Source organism: Peromyscus californicus, unplaced genomic scaffold (assembly GCF_007827085.1).
Source record: "Peromyscus californicus insignis strain IS unplaced genomic scaffold, ASM782708v3 Scaffold_21__1_contigs__length_65335640, whole genome shotgun sequence".
NCBI lineage: Eukaryota > Metazoa > Chordata > Mammalia > Rodentia > Cricetidae > Peromyscus > Peromyscus californicus.
In genome coordinates this window covers 55,500,873-55,516,837 of record NW_026294514.1, presented here as the reverse complement: position 1 = coordinate 55,516,837, position 15,965 = coordinate 55,500,873, and the positions used below count along the sequence as shown (strand labels likewise).

General features: G+C 50.2%; 1 protein-coding gene across 2 annotated transcripts in view; it reads left to right on the top strand.

The window, feature by feature from the left end:
* The window catches only part of Sned1 (sushi, nidogen and EGF like domains 1), a 62,715-nt gene continuing 46,750 nt past the window's right edge, over positions 1–15,965 (top strand). Inside the window, exon 1 of one of the 2 annotated variants that reach the window (XR_008220934.1) lies at positions 1–464. Coding sequence is in view for 1 of the 2 variants with exons in the window: in XM_052750345.1 (XP_052606305.1) it covers positions 252–464 (213 nt within the window). In the remaining variant the exon portion in view is untranslated. The remainder of the gene's footprint in view (positions 465–15,965) is intronic. The other variant, XM_052750345.1, reaches the window with a different exon arrangement.

The window sequence follows — 15,965 nt, the reverse complement described above, 5'->3', positions numbered from 1 at the left end:
GACCAGCAAGTTAAAAATGCCACTATTTGCATGAGCCCGCCTCTCCCCGCCCCTCCCGGGTGGCCGCCTGGGCTGACTATTTAAACCCGGGTCCCGGAGGTGGGCCGGCGGTCCGCGGTCCTGCCTCGCGCCTTCCTAAGCAGTGCTGCGTCCAGAGCGCGAGCTAGCCAGAGGCGACAGTGCGGCCACTCGGCCGTGCGGTGACTGCGGCCACCTGCCGGAGCCCCCTGGCCCGCCCTCAGATCCCGGCGATGCGCCGCGGCGCCGCATGGGCGCTGCTGCTGGCCGCAGCCCTGGGGCTCGGGGCGCGCGGGGTGCTCGCTGCGGTGGCCCTCGCCGACTTCTACCCGTTCGGCACGAAGCGCGGCGACGCCGTCACCCCAAAGCAGGACGACGGCGGCTCAGGGCTGCAGCCCCTCTCGGTGCCCTTCCCGTTCTTCGGCGCCGAGCACTCCGGACTCTACGTGAGTAACCCCGAGCTCGAGGGGGCTCCGGGGAGGGCGCCACTGCCCTCCGCCCCAACTCCCGCGGCTGCTGCGGCCAGCAACTTGGCACCGCGGCAGCCAGAGGTGGAATGAGGACAGCGCTTCCTCCCTCCCGCCGCCAGGGCCGGACAGCGGCTGGCTGGAGAGGCGTGGGCAGGGCGGGGCGAGCAGCCGCCAGGGCACCTAGGCGACAGCCAGGCCAGCGGAGCGCGGCGCGCCCCTGCGGCTCATGGCTCGACCTGTTGGGACGTTGGCAGAGTTCGTTCGCCAGGCATCCGCAGAGCTACTGACCCCCCAGTACCAAGTAGGGACCCTCGCTCCTGCTCCTTCACAGAGAGCTATGTGGCAGTGGGCACATGGCCTCTGGCCAGGTTCCCCAGTGGGGGCACCTGGCTTGTGATGGTCTCAGCCCTCTCTAGGCCACTTCAACTTCACCCAAGGCCCAGGGCCAGAAGGAATTCTGGCGTGACTTGCTCAGTTGTAGAAGACCTGCGCTGGGCAGGGCTGGCAGCTAGGGGCAGTATGGAGGAGGGGTTTATGCCTCGCTCCCATTCTTAGTCCAGAGGTTGGCCACCCAGCCTCAGACCCTCTAAACAGGACGCCCAAAGGTAATTCCTCTCCCCCACCCCTAGACACGAGTGTCAGTGGATGACAAAGCATGAGTGCCGGTCTCAATGTTCCCAGGGTCCGACCCTGAGCAGATCACTTGTGCACAGCCCTGACATCTCCAGAATCACCAGATCTGCTTAGAAATGTCTGAGCCAACTTGATCTATAGTTAAAACACCATCTTCTTAACCATAGCCTCTGCCACATCCAGTGCCAGTCACTATTAGAACTACTGTCTCCACTATTAGTACCACCATTGGCCCGCTCACCTCTGCCATAAGCACTGCCTCTTTTAGCCCAATAGCGCCATCCCTGCCATCCTGAACGCTGCCTCCATCACCAGCCACATAGTCTGCATCCTCATCCTCCTGACATGAACCACTGTCCACCGGCCTGTCCACCTCTACCACCACCATCTCCAAAACCCCGCTCCCCACAGTTACCAGCAAAATCCACACAAGTCCATCACTGTGGCACTCCACAGCCTGGTGGCTGACTTCCCGTACCCACTCAGAATGGCCTCCTCACCTTGGTGGCGGTATCTGGTGACATGACCAGGGAGGGCATGGAGAGAGAGGAGAGGCAACCATCCCTGAAAATCCCGCTGGCCTGGGACTTGGCAGAGGGAAGACTTCTGCAAGTAAGCTGTAGGCAGGAAGAGCCGTGCTCTGGGTCTGCCCAGCAGGAAGAGGCCTGTATATCTCAGGAATGTGAGGACTCATCCGAACAGTTCTGTCAATATGTTCTTTAAGCATTCTGGCCAGCCTTGAATTTTCCACTGCCAGGTCGCAGGTGAAAATATTATTGAAATGGCTGACCCTCTTAACATGAGCAACCAGCCTCTGGCTCCTAAGAAAACACACGCCCTCCCAGAGCCTCTCCCTGAAACATACTCTTTAGAAAACACTCGCTGATGTGGACATGGTGTGCACAGTGTACCTCGCCTTCCCCTTTGCTCAGTGGGAAAGAAAACGGAATTCTTCAGGAAGCCGTGCCCATATATCTACCCTGAAACAACACTTGGGGCTTGTGGGAAGGTGACTGTCACGGCTATGTGGAGAAAAGGAGTCCTTGACTCCAGAGCAGGGTGTGTGCTGTGTCCCCAGACCCCTCAGGCTGAGACGATGTCCCTGCTCTGGCTCTTATCCAACTCCACATAGTGAGGTATGGCATCAGCATCTCTCCATGCCCTCACAGCTTGGTTGAGAGAAGACTTCTTGAAGGAATAGGTGAAAGGATGCATGCCCTGTTTTTCTGTGTTCCCCACACCCCAGTGGAGGAAATCAGAAGTGCTCTGCATGAGACTGGCACTTCTTGAATCTTCCTTAGAGAAGCGCAGACATGTTCACAGCATGACAGCTCTACCTTGAGGGTGGCCCCTATCTAGAAAGGCCCTTACATCCTGCTTCCTCCTTGTGCCATAGTAGGTGGCCCTGAAATTGCTGAGCGCACACGTTGTTGCTGAGGTTTTGAACACAGGTAAGATGCTCTGGGTGGTTTGGAGTACTTCCCACCACCTGCTGGCTGGAAATTTTACTGCCAGATTCTTCATAAAGATTGAAGCCGCAGTGTGGCCTGCCTGTCAGCTTCTCTTCCTTTATTATCAGAAAAGGGGGTTCCACGTGAGCCATGTCCTTCAGGGTGCTGGGCGCCTACAAGGGCCAGGAGTCTGTTAAAGTGGTACAGTGGCTGAGGTGTAATCAGATGTCTCCTAGTTGTGTATCCAACCTGAGTTGGGTGAAGGGGCCAACAGGGTGGTGGCACTCTGGAAGGCCATCTCCACCCATCCTCCGAGTGGCTCCTCCAGACATGTTAAAGCTCATGCACCCTGATCTTCCCTGACCATTGCACCCAGGAAACTACTTACTACACTGGTCTTTGGGGCCAGTCCATGAAATGTAGAGCCTGGAGTGAGAAAACAGCGAGAATTTAAGGGTCCGAGAGCGGAGCCCGAAGGTAAGAAGGACTGTAAATAGTGAGCTTGACTTGAACTCTTGCTGACCAGAAGATCAGTGCTCACGCCCTTGAGGCAAGGCTTGCTTTCACACCATCGGATGAGCTGGCCTTCCTGCCCTTAGAGCACAGTCCAGCTCTGCCCTTCAGACCCCGGCCCCAGAGCAGCTTCGCTCTGCCCTTCAGACCCCGGCCCCAGAGCAGCTTCGCTCTGCCCTTCAGACCCCGGCCCAGAGCAGCTTTGCTCTGCCCTTCAGACCCCGGCCCCAGAGCAGCTTCGTTCATGTTTTTACTCTGCGGACCGCTTTGTCAAATTTGCCTTGTTATTCCTCTCGTGAGCCTTGGTTTAGCTCCGGCCGAGTGGACAGGGATTTCTCCTTCTGTCTGGGCTTACTTGTACTTGGGCCTGGGTCTCAGTGGGTCACTGCGTGTGTCAGAGAGGATTTTCTAGCTGGCCAGAGCTGGTAGCCCGACGTCCTATACACTGAGGGCTAGACTTGGGAAAGTAGAACCAGTCCGCAAGTGAGAAGTGCAGATGAGGACACTGAACTGAGGATTCAGACTAATAGCCCGTGGATTTGTGTGTCCAGCTGCCTTCTTATGTGCCCTCATAGTGGACCCAAACTGAAGTCCTGTTTCCTCCCTCGACCACTCCTCAGAATCTGCACTCACCACGGTCCAGGCTCTGTCCCCTGCAAGTGTGCCTGCACTGGATGCCCAGCTCCTGGCCTTCCTTGCTGTCTGCCCTCTCTACTTGTAGACACACCCAGAGCTGAGAGCATCAGTGTAACTCTGTGTCTCTTCCCCTTCCCACACTTGCCTGGTACCTCTAAGAGGCCTTTCCTGAACGGGCCCCTCACTGCCAAGCCTCTTTACTTCTCTGAATGTGGCTCTGACGCTTGTCTTGTGACTAAGATGTGAACCCCCTAAAGGCCCAGGACCGCAGGAGAAGGGGTGTAAAGATGGACAGTACACACAGCTGCAGCCCGGCTAGGGCAGGCACAACTTCTTGTTCTGGTTTCCAAAACTGTCACAGCACCGTGCTAACTGTGGCCTTGACTCTCTCTCTGGTAAGGGCAAAAGGGTGTGAGGTTGGATGTTTTCAATCCGGTCTGGCAGTCTCTCCTTTTTAATTGAAGCATTTGTACTGTTTACATTTGATATGGTTACCGGTATGGCTGACTTAACTTCCTGATTTACTATTTACATGTGAAATTAATTACTTTTCTCCTCCAGTAGCATTTAAAGTAGCTTTCCAGTACTAGTCAGTGGGGGTGAAGCTCCTAGTTGGGCACCAGCTCGATTTCTCCCATGTTCAATGATGTAAGTTTTGTGTTCAGCAATAGGACCTTACCAGCAATTATGGTCAGTAACCAATAGCTTTAGCCTGTAATGTCGGGGAAGCGTATGGGACCCCTTTGGCCACCATTCTGTCTTCAAATACCACTGCACTCCTTCCAGTTCAATGTCAGGACCTTACAGTAGTATCCATCTATTTCCCCATGCTGCTTCATGCTGTTGCCACAGCTTCACACAGGTAATTATCCCAAATAATACACTGTTAATATTTTGCTGTAAACAGCCCATTGTCATGTAAAGAGATGTAAAAATTAGATGGTCTTTTCTGTTTACCCAGGTTTGCCATTTCTGGACTTCATTCCTCATGTAGAAGTGGCTTCCCATTTCACACTATTCCAGCAAGACTTCCTGTAACATTTCTTGAAGTAGTCGCTTGATGAGCGTTCATTGTTGTGTCTGAGAAACGTATCGATTGACCTTCATTTTGAAAACTGTGTCTGCAGCGTGGATGTAGAGTTGTGGGTTGGACGCTCCAGTTTCAAAGGAAGTGTTCCACTGGCTCTGCATGTGCGCAGTTCCTAACAGGATGTCTCCTGCCATTCTCGTACGGCTAGACGGGGTCTGATGTGTCTTCTTCACTTGGACTGCAAGATTTCCCTTTTGCCCCTGCTTTCCAGAGGTTTGGTTCTCGGGTGTGTTATTGTGGCATTTTAAAGTAGTTCTTCTGCCCAAGGTTCATAAATACTTCCAGCCTGTGGTTATATAGTTTCCATGACATTTGAGAAACTTCTCGGCTATCTTCAAGTCATTCTGGTTCTTGGCTGCCCTCCTTTGAAGACTCATCGTGTGCACACCCTACTGTGTGCAGCTGACCCAGAGCTCCCGAAATGTCCCTCTGTTGTGTTGTTAGTCCCTTCCTCTAGGCCCTTTACTTTCAGTATTTCTTTTTTTATTACACTTTATTGATTTGGGGAAAGGGGTGCGTGTATGAAGGCCAAAGGACAATTTACAGGAGCTGGTTCTCTCCTTCCACTGTGTGGGTTTCAGGCATTGAATTCAGGTAGCCAGGTTTGGAGGTAAACACCTACTGAGCCATCTCATTGGCCTGATTTGGGGTGTTTCTTTTCTTTTCTTTTTTTTCATTTTTCTGTTTTATTTTTTCTTCCTTATATTGAAAATAGATTATTTCCTCATATCACAACATATTATACCCTGATTATGGCTTTTCCCTCCCCCTATTCCTCCCAATTCCTCCCCATCTCCCCTCCCAAAGGACTCACTCTCTTTCTGTATCTCATTAGGAGAAAACGGGCTTTTAAGAGATACTAATAAAATGTAACAAGATAAATTTAAAAGCCATCACATGAAGCTGGATAAGGAAGACCAACAGAAGGAAAAGGGCCCAAGAGGAAAGCACGAGAATCAGAGACCCACTCATTCTCACACTTCAGAGTCTCATAATGAGATTCTGTATTGGTGGGTCTCTGTATGTGTCCCCATCTTCTGCAGAAGGAAGCTCCTTTGTTGCTGGCTGAGAAAGGCACTGATCTATGAGTATAACAGAATATCATTAGGAGTCATTTTACCACTACAATTTTTTTAAACCAGTATTATTTTGTTTTATTCTAGGTCCCTGTATATCTAGTCTCTGGTTCTTGGTAACCCAAGCAGTGCTGGGTTTGGGCTCCATCTCACTGGGCTTTAAGTCAAATCAGATATTGGTTGGTTACTCCCACAAGGTTTGTGCCACCATTGCCCTAGCGTATCTTGAAGACAGGACACCATTGTGGATCAAAGGGTTTGTGGCTGGCTTGATGTTTATGTTTCTCCATTGGTAGCATGCACATTATCTTCCTGTAACAGACACTAGCATGTAGAGGTGAAGGCTCTATGTAGGCACCAGCTCAACCTCTCTGTGTTCAGTGAGTTGTGTAGATGTTGTCTTCAACAATGGGGCCTTGCTGTCAGCTTGAGGAGAGCATCGTATTGTCTTGGCAACAGCCTGTGTTGTTTGGGGATTCCCATGTTGGCCAAAAACTCAATTAGATGTGACCCAATCCCAGGACTGGAAGCTTCATTTGGTGATAAGAGATGGCCTCCTGTGATCCTGTCTCTCCCATTATTTGCAATTTCATTTAGATCACCTTCGTGTGTGTGTGTGTGTGTGTGTGTGTGTGTGTGTGTGTGTGTGTGTGTGTGTAGACCAGAGTGAACCCTTGGCATCTTCCTCAATCCTTCTTCACTTTGGTTTTTGAGACAAGGTCTCTCACTAGCCTGGAGCTCACGACTTCAACTAGATTGGCTGGTCAGGGAGTGCTGGCCAGGGATTCAGCCATCCCTTCTTCGCCAGCCCTGGGATTGCAGTGTGAGCCACCACACTCTGCCCTGTTACGTGTGATCTACGGCTCCCACTCAAGTCTTTATGATTGTGCAGCAAGCACTTTACCAAGTGAGCCATCTCCTAGGCCTCCGCTGTTTTCTTTTTTTACTAATAGAAGTTTTATTTGGATTGTTTCTGCATCTTTTATTTCTCTTTTTCTTCCATTGATGTGTTATATTTACAGTGGCTGCTTCGGTACTGATTTTAGAAAGTAGTTTTAATGAAGGACTTTGACTCTCTCTATATATATATGCCTGCAAAACAAACTAAAAAGAATGGTAAACAAACACTGAATTCCGAATGTAGTTTTGTTTTTCACAGTGGTATGTGTTTGTAACTCTGAAACTAATGAATGAAAGAGTAATTATATTACAGAGAATAATGTCAGTGTCCTGCTTTCTTTCTGTTACTGTGATGAAACACTAACAACAACAACAACAAAAAAAAAACAACTTAGAAGAAGAAGGAAGGATTTATTTAGCTTGTGTTTCCAAGTCACAATCCATCATTAAGGGCCATCTGGGCAAGAGCGATGGAGAAATGCCATTTGCTGGCTCACCCTCCAGCTTACTTGCTTGCAAACTCACGCCTAGCTAGCTTTATTACACAGGCAGGACCACCTGCCTTGGTGTGGTTCCGCCCACGTGAGGCTGCGCCTTCCTGCATCAATTAGTAATCAAGATGATCATCTACACCTGTGGCCACAGGCCTGCGGAGTCTAGGTAATTCCTCAATCAGGGCTTTCCTCTCAGATGACTCTGGGCTGTGTCAAGTTGACAAAGCTAAGCAGGACAGTGAGCATCGCTGTTAGAGGTGACAACTGCAGATTCAGGGAGGAGGAAGCACAAAACGAGGTGTGGCTTTGTGTTGGGTTTGAATTGGGCGGATCGTTTTAAACTTACAGTACCTACATCTCTGTGTATACTGTGAGAATGGATTCAGACGTGGTTATATGTGCACGACATGTGTACATATGCATTTACAGTCGTGTCAGAAATAGTCCCCTGGGGTGATAATAGAAAATTCCCATCACCCAGGCGCATCACGATGACTTAGTGCAACACATTACTGGTGTGCTTGTGGTGATGAAACGTGTCTACACGGCTGGTCATGAAGTCAGGCTGCCTGGCCAGCAAGCCCTGGAAATCTGGTCTCTACGTCCCCATTGCTGGGATGACAAGCTATTGGTGGAAGTATTAAGGCCACTCCACGCAGTTAAAAGGGAGGTTTATTTTGTTCGGTAACTCACAAGCGAAGGGATGGATTACAGGGTCCGGGAAAGATGTAGCGCAGTCCAGCGGTGTTCTCTGGAGAACTCTGCTCTCTGCTCGGTCTGCCTCCAGCGTCCAGGATCCAGGTCTCAGGTCTTAGGCCCTCCTGTCTCGCCCCTCCTCCCTTCGTAGGCGTGACAGTTACTGGAAGCCTCAATGGGGGTAGTACTTCCAGGACAAAACTGGAACAGCTACCCGCTACAACAAGCTTACCATCATACCTGGGTTTTTAATGTGAGTTCTGAGGACCAAACTCATGTCCTTGTGCTTTTGAAGCAGGACTGAGCAAGCCATCTTCCCAGCCTGACGTGTGTGTGTGTGTGTGTGTGTGTGTGTGTGTGTGTGTGTGTGTGTGTGTATGTGTGTGTGTGTGTGTGTGTGTATACATGCTTCTTTACAAAATCAGGGCAAACTATTTGCTCAACCAGCCTCCCATTATTAAGCACCCACTGTATACAACCACTGCCCTGCCCCCTTGCACTTGGGACCCAGCACATGCTCATGTCTCGTAAAGGCTCTGCTGACCTGTTTGGGAGTACAGAGAGAGAATGGGGCAGCTTCTAGGTAGATCCCTGACCCTAAACTTCCACACCAAGGTCAGCCCAGGCCACATGTCCTCTGAGCTTGCACAGAGCTTGTCAAGGGTCAGACATAGCCCCTCAGGTCCCTGAGACTGGGCAAACATCTGCCACCTGTACTTGAGGAGCAGGCACAGGAGCTGTAGAGGCCCACTGGGGATGAGATCCCAGAGGAAGGACCACTGCATCCAGACATCCAGCTGGTGGGATGAGGGTCCCAGCTCTGTGAGGGAAGGAGGAGGCCACAGGCTTGGCCTGGAAATTCTACCTTTGACATGGACGCCGCAGCACTGCTGGAAAGCCATAAAGGCCCAAGGTCTCAAGAGAGCCCAGGAGACAGTGGCCTAGTCGGGGATGGACTCAAAAGATGGTTTGGACACCAGGTGAGATACAGTCATTACTCTAACCGTGGACAGACTGCAAGAGGAAGGATGCACCCCTCCCAACCTGAGCACAGGCGGCCGCTCAAGTGACCCCTCCTCCTGGACATTATCCTAACTGTCCCTAGTGATCCTCCTGCCCCTCTCACAACCTCCTGTAGAGCTCCGTGATGCCTAACCCTGTCCCAACGAGCTTTGCCAGAGCAGCCCTTCCCTCCATGGCTGAGAAGAAAGGATGCTGGCACAGCAGCCCTGCCCACCTGCTGCCCAGGACACCAGCCCCCACTGTGCCTGTAGAAGGAATCTCAACTGCCCGGAAAGCCGCCAGGAAATGAAAGACATGCCTGCAGTCATCAAAACAAGTGTTAGAAGCCTGGGGTCAGGAGAGCTTTGTTATTTGGGTTGGGAGAGAGAAGTCCAAGCTGGAGGGAACCCAGGTGATGCCCTCTCTAATCTGATGCTTGCAAAACTGGAGCCTCTCTGCTAAGTAAGCTGGAGCCCCCATCCAAAGCAGCCTCTGGTCTTGGACTCCAGGGTGTTGTCCCAGGCTCAAGCCACATTGCACTCAGTCTCTCAGGCCATTTCCACGTTCCTGACTTCAAACAAGTCGGAAATGCCAACAGCCCGGCCTCTCCGCTTCCTCCAGCCAGGGCTGCCTTCCTGCAGGAGCAGAAAGGGGGAAATGGGGGTGGGAGGGAGGCAACAGGAGAGTGTGGGCATGCAGGCATGTAGGCAGCCCCACACCATCCAGGATGCTCCGCCTCCTCCACCTCCTGCTGTGTTCATGGTTCCTCCTGCTTCCTGAGACCTCCCAGCCTCCCAAAGCAGCTGGACAGCTGGGCAGCTGACCAGGAATCGTCCCGGGAATCTCAGGCTGCCCCGCCAGAGCCTGGTCCTGGCAAGGCTAGCTACAGTTAAGGAGGAAAGAGCATCTCTGGGAAGCAGGGACCATCTTCACTCGCCTCTGTCCACTGCAGACTTTACTAGCAATCATTCTGAAAGGTCCTCCTGTGACCTCTATCACCCACCCTGGACTGTGACATCCATGTGGCGGCCTTGTTTATCTCAGCAACAGGTGCTCAGCCTGAAGGGAAGACAGTGTTCCTGAACTGGCCCAAATGCTGCAGGTCCCAGAGGAGACCTGGGAGTGGCCACAGGAAGGCCCTGCATGCCTAACTTTCGGGGAAGGGCTGGGGAAGGCCATGGTTAGGAACCAAGGCCAGGCATATAGCATCCTCAGCCTGCAGATCCCTAGAGAAAGTGTCCCCCTCCTTACCCAGGGTGGCAGCCTTCCTGAGGATCCAGCATTTCTACAAGTGTCTAGATGAGTATCAACGTGGCCCCTCTTGGGACAACATCTGGACTCATGATCAGGTTTTTGAGGAGCCAGTGAGGAGCCAGTGGCTGAGCAGCTGACTGGAAGTAATCTCTGAAGCCAGGACAGGGATTAAACACGATTATTCATGTAGAAATGCCTGGCATCCACGGTTCCCAGGGGCATCAATCAGGGACTCAAGTCTCATTCATCCTCCTTGGTTTCCACACTGCACTGTATGTTTCACAACGTGGTATTGCAAGTACAGACAAACTATAATGAACTTGACATCTGGGAAGATGCAGCATCTCTCAGGGCCTGAAGGAGAGGGCTGCCAATGACTCCCTAGACCTCTGGCCTGGGCCTTGCACACCTCCACAAGAGATTCACGGATCCCATCTAGAGAAAGGAAGCCCATGAAGCTCTGCCCAGGAAAGGGAGCTTGCCAGCCCAACATCTGGGCCCAGTACCTGCTTTGCTGTGGTCCTGGCATTGCCCTGTCCTGGCAGGGGAACAGGGCCAGCTTGTTCTGCCTCCTTCCTGGACCCCCAGCTCTGGGCCTACTCCTACCCAACCCTGAGAAGAAGAGCAGCAGCAGTCTGGGGTGGAGCAGAGGAGACCTCAAAGGCCTCTTCTCTACACATGGCACACCTCTCACTCTAAGGCAGGAAGGAAAACTAGAGCACTTAGGTAACTATTGCCTAGAGACTAAAATGCCATTTCAGCCGCCCCTTGTCATTCCCCCACTCCACTCTCCATGTCTTATAGCCGTACTTCTACTCTCTGTTCTGTGAGTTCAGTGTTTTTAGATTCCACACATGGGATCGTATAGTATTTGCCTTTCTGTATCTGGCTTATTTCACTTACCATGGTGTCATCCAGGCTCAGCCATGTTGTTGCAAATGGGAGATTTCTTTCTTCTACAGCTGAGAAGTATTCCAGCGTGTGTGTGCATATGTATGTGCTTGTGTATATGTACGTGTGGATGCACATGCATATATATTCATGGGTGTGCATTCACGGGTGTGTGTGAGCATATGTGGGGGAGTGCATACTCTGTGGACGTGTGTGGGTGTGCACGGTGGTAAAGGCACTTGCTGACGAGCCTGACGACTTCAGTTCATTCCCTGGGACCCATATTATAGAAGGAGAGAACCAACACCCACAAGTTGTCCACTGACCTCTACATAGGGAGCTGGAGAGATGGCTTAGTGCTTAAGAGCACTGGCTGCTCTTCCAGAAGACCTGGGTTCAATTCCCCAACACCCACATGGCAGCTCACAACTGTCTGTAACTCCAGTTCCAGGGGATCTGACACCCTCACACCAATGCACATGAAATAAAACATTTAAAAAATTAAAAAATAAGGTGGAGGGCAATATAGGGAGAAACTCAATGTTCTTCTCTGGCCTCTGCAGGTACATACATATGTGCACATACACGCACACACACACAAGAGAAAAACCAAGACCATTTTGAGAACACAAGTTAGAAGGACATGCTCTAACGCACATTAAAACTTACCATGATGGAGAAAGCCCAGGAGGCCTCCACACTACACAAAGAACTAAGGAAGGCTGAAAGCTGGAGAAACAGTCTTCCCTCAGGGAAGAGCACACCAGCTGATTATCCAATACCAAATAGTCAGCCCTGAAAACATACATACGAGTAACATTATAGGGGCTGAGCAGATCGTATTTGAAGTATTTAGAAATATTTTTGTGTATACATATATGTATGTAACAACAATTGATGAAAAAGAGAAGCCATTAATTTGAAAGAGAGCAAGGAAGGGTATAGAGGAGGGCTTGGAAGGAGGGAAAGGAAGGGAGAAATGATGTAATTATAATCTCAAAAAATAAAAGAAATAACTTTTAAAAAATCTTCTCATGAGACCTCCATGCCCAGAAGTACCGGTGCAGTATCAGATAAATGACATGGACCCCGAACCTGGACCTCTCCATGACAGGGGGCCCGAACCCGGATCTCTCTGTGACAGGGGGCCTGTGCCTGGAGCTCTTCATTTCTGATAGGCTGGCCGGCCAGTGAGCTTTTGAGATCTGCCCCTAGGATTGCAGATACTCATGGCCATACCCAGCTTTTTTGTGTGTACTGGGGATTTTCTCCTTCAACTGTAATTTAAATTGATGAAAATTAGTTTAATCTTAAATTAGTTCCTAATATAAGTCACACCTCATCTTCCTAACAAAACCTCACTTGATTACCATGAGTAATTTATCCCACTTACATATTTCCAGACTCAGACGATTACATGTGTGATGCTCTCAGCAACTGTCCATCCGGAACAGGTCACGTGAGCCTCATAAAGAGAGCTCTGTCTGCACTTCTTTACTGAGTGTCTGGGGACAACATGAAGGCCCAAGTAGATGCCTCACACATCGTGGGTTTGCTCTCTTAGCTTAGGAGCTTGGCTCTTACAGTGAGCCTACTCTTCATTCCCAAGAGGACAATATTTCATCTCTCAAGGCTGAGCTCGGCAAACACAATCCAAGGAAATGGCCTTGCTGATAGCCGACAGGGACTGGCATTCTTGTTTCTTGTGGTGATATATTGTGTACCCTAATAAATTTGCCTGAAGATCAGAGAACAGAAGAAGCCACTAGATTAAATATAGATGCCAAGCAGTGGTGGCACACACTTTTAATCCTAGCACTCAGGAGGCAGAAATCCATCTGGATCTCTGTAAGTTCAAAGCCACTCTGGACTACATGAGATTGACTCAGTCTAGGAGAGAAACAGAGCCAGGCAGTGGTGGCACACGCCTTTAATCTCAATACTTGGGAGTCACACACCTTTAATCCCAGCACTAGGAAAGTTGAGACAGGAAATGATATGGGTGGGCAGAGAAAGGTATATAAGGCATGAGGAGACAGGAACTAAAGTCTTTCAGCTGAGGAAAGTTTTTCAGACTGAGGAGTCCTAGAGATAAGAGGTGGCTTGTTCCTTTGTCTCTCTGATCTTTCAGCATTTACACCAATATCAGGCTCTGGGTTTTTTATTAAAAAGACCATTTAGCAATTCGTGTTACAGTTTCTGGCAAAAACAAACAAACAAACAAAAAAAACCCTAGGCTCAGGGCCATAGTGAATGCTCCCCCGTCAGGCTACCTCCTCGGCCCACATGTTCTTGGCCAAACATTTTACCAGAGAACATTCTGAAATGCCCCACCATGGTCATGAAGTGGCCTGTTTCCATTTGCCATCTCATCTCCTGATGGCCCGGTAGGAAGGTTCAGCTGTGAAGCCCTTACATCTGCCTGAGCAGTGTGAACTGACGCCTGCCTCTAGTGACCCGTTTGCCCTGTGGTCCATTTGATCTGATGATAATAGGACCATGCCAGCTTTCCCTTGGTCACGTCTGGACAGTTTATCTTCCCACCGGAAGCTTTAATTCACTTTAACCTCCTGTGTGGCTGGCACAGATGTCTTCCTCTCTGTCTCTCACGTCCTTTGTTCCATCTGGCTGACAATTGATTGCATCCCTGCCTCCTTACTTACTGTTTGTTCTATCTGTTCCATCCTTATTATTTTTTTCACCATATTTTGAGTATTTTAACTACCCCTTAACGTCTTATCTCTCCTCATCAAGGATGTGCAGTTTCTGTGCTCTCAGAGATTCTCCAGATGGTACAATGTAACACATCAGGGGTCATTAACAGGCCCCACTTAACGTTACTCCGCCTTGGAACAGCTGTGGCCTGAGGGTGCCTTTCCCAGTCCGTCTGCTTTTATTGTCTTGAGTTTTAATTTGTAGATTTTCCTCACTAGTCCTTTAACTATAGTGTTCCTTTGGGTCGTTGTCCACTTGGATTTATGCTCTAGCTTCTCCCTTCTTTCCTTCTTGAATCTCTGACCTTACATTCCCTGTCAACTTGAAGGTGACCCACATTCTTTTTTTTTTTTCAAGACAGGGTTTCTCTGTGTAGCTTTGCGCCTTTCCTGGAACTCGCTCTGTAGACCAGGCTGGCCTCGAACTCACAGAGATCCGCCTGGCTCTGCCTCCCGAGTGCTGGGATTAAAGGCGTGCGCCACCACCGCCCGGCCAAGGAGGGGTATGTGGATCCCTTGTAGAGCTCCTCCTTGGAGCAGCATGGGTACAAGTGGACATAGTGAGAAAATGTACTTCTAGGCTAGTGAGGTGGCTCTCAGGAGTAAAGGTATCTGGCACCAAGCCTCACTTGTTTGAGTTTAGTCTGCTGGGCTCATATAGTGGAAGGAGAGAACCAACTCCAGAAAGCTGTCCTCTGTTTTCTATATGTATGCTGTGGCCCGGCTGGCTCACCTTCTTTAGGTCTGGGTCTGTATTTATGTGCAGCATGTTACTGCTTGTGTGAATTGCCTTCACTTAGTGTCAGTCTGTTGGGGCTGCTGTCTTCTGGTGCACGGGAAGAGCTCCCCTTGCTCTCCGGCTTCCATGGTTTCCGTGAGGAGCCAACTGTGGCGCCTGAGCCTCTCCTGATGTACCGGCTCTTCTTTCAGAATGGCTTCCCGCAGCTAGCTGCTACTTTCGCAGCACTGGTTCAGTGTGGCTTGAGTTTTGTCTTTCCAGCTAGTTAGTCCCTGAGGTTACTGGATGTACAGCTCCATGCCCTTCAGCGGTCCTGGATGGCTCTCCCACTGCCCTCCCTTTCCTTCTCTCTGCTGCTCGTGCTGATTCTCTCGTGTCTCTCACCTTTATTCTGATCCCTCCATCTTGTTTCCCTGTTCCCCATTCCAGGCGGTTTCTCCATCCTGTCTCCCTGTTCCCCATTCCAGGCGGTTTCTCCATCTTGTCCTCCCTGTTCCCAATTCCAGGCGGTTTCTCCATCTTGTCCTCCCTGTTCCCAATTCCAGGCGGTTTCTCCATCTTGTCTCCCTGTTCCCCATCCCAGGCAGTTTCTTAACTGGCCTGCCTATGGTTTCCATCCACTGCTTTTCTGTAATTGCATCAAATCCATTCTGAAATCTTATTACTTTGTTATATGTATTTGATTCCTTGTTCTATTTTGCCTTTGGAAATACCATCAAGATTTTTTTTATCACAACCATTTTCTCCCAGTCTTTTATGGTAATAAAATATACATCTTCAATTTTAGGTATAAACAGTTCGGTGGTGTTGAAGTGCTTTTAATTGCTGTGTTGACCATTACCATCTGTCATGCTCTTCCGTGGCTTGGGTCCCATGACCCTGACTAGGGAGAAGGTACTGAAGCAAGGACAGATACACAGACGCTCGTACAGCGAGCTGGGGTCATGTGGCTTGGGTTATCTGATGGGGAAGCTCAGCATGTCTATTATATACAGTTGAAAGGGGAGCCGAGGTTAGTGTATACAGCCGAACAGGAGGCAGGCTTAGTTAATCTTAGTTAAGGAGGTAGGAGCAGTCTCCGTAGGGGAGCTGTCTTCAGGCTGTAAATATCTAGAGGGAGAAAACTATGATGGACCTTTTCTGCACACATTGTCAATACTGGTACTCAGACCCGAGGAAGGCTTTGCTACCCCCGTGGGTCCGAGGCCTCAGGGTCCTAGACATGGCTGCGCCCATGCCAGCAACACACATTCACTCAGGACACCGTTAATTCCTCCGATAGCTACCATCCATCCAAACAACCCTTTGTATCTTCCAAAACTGAGACGCTATACTGATGAAGTAACAGCTCCCCACCGCCCCTTCTTCAGCCCTGAAAACTACCAATC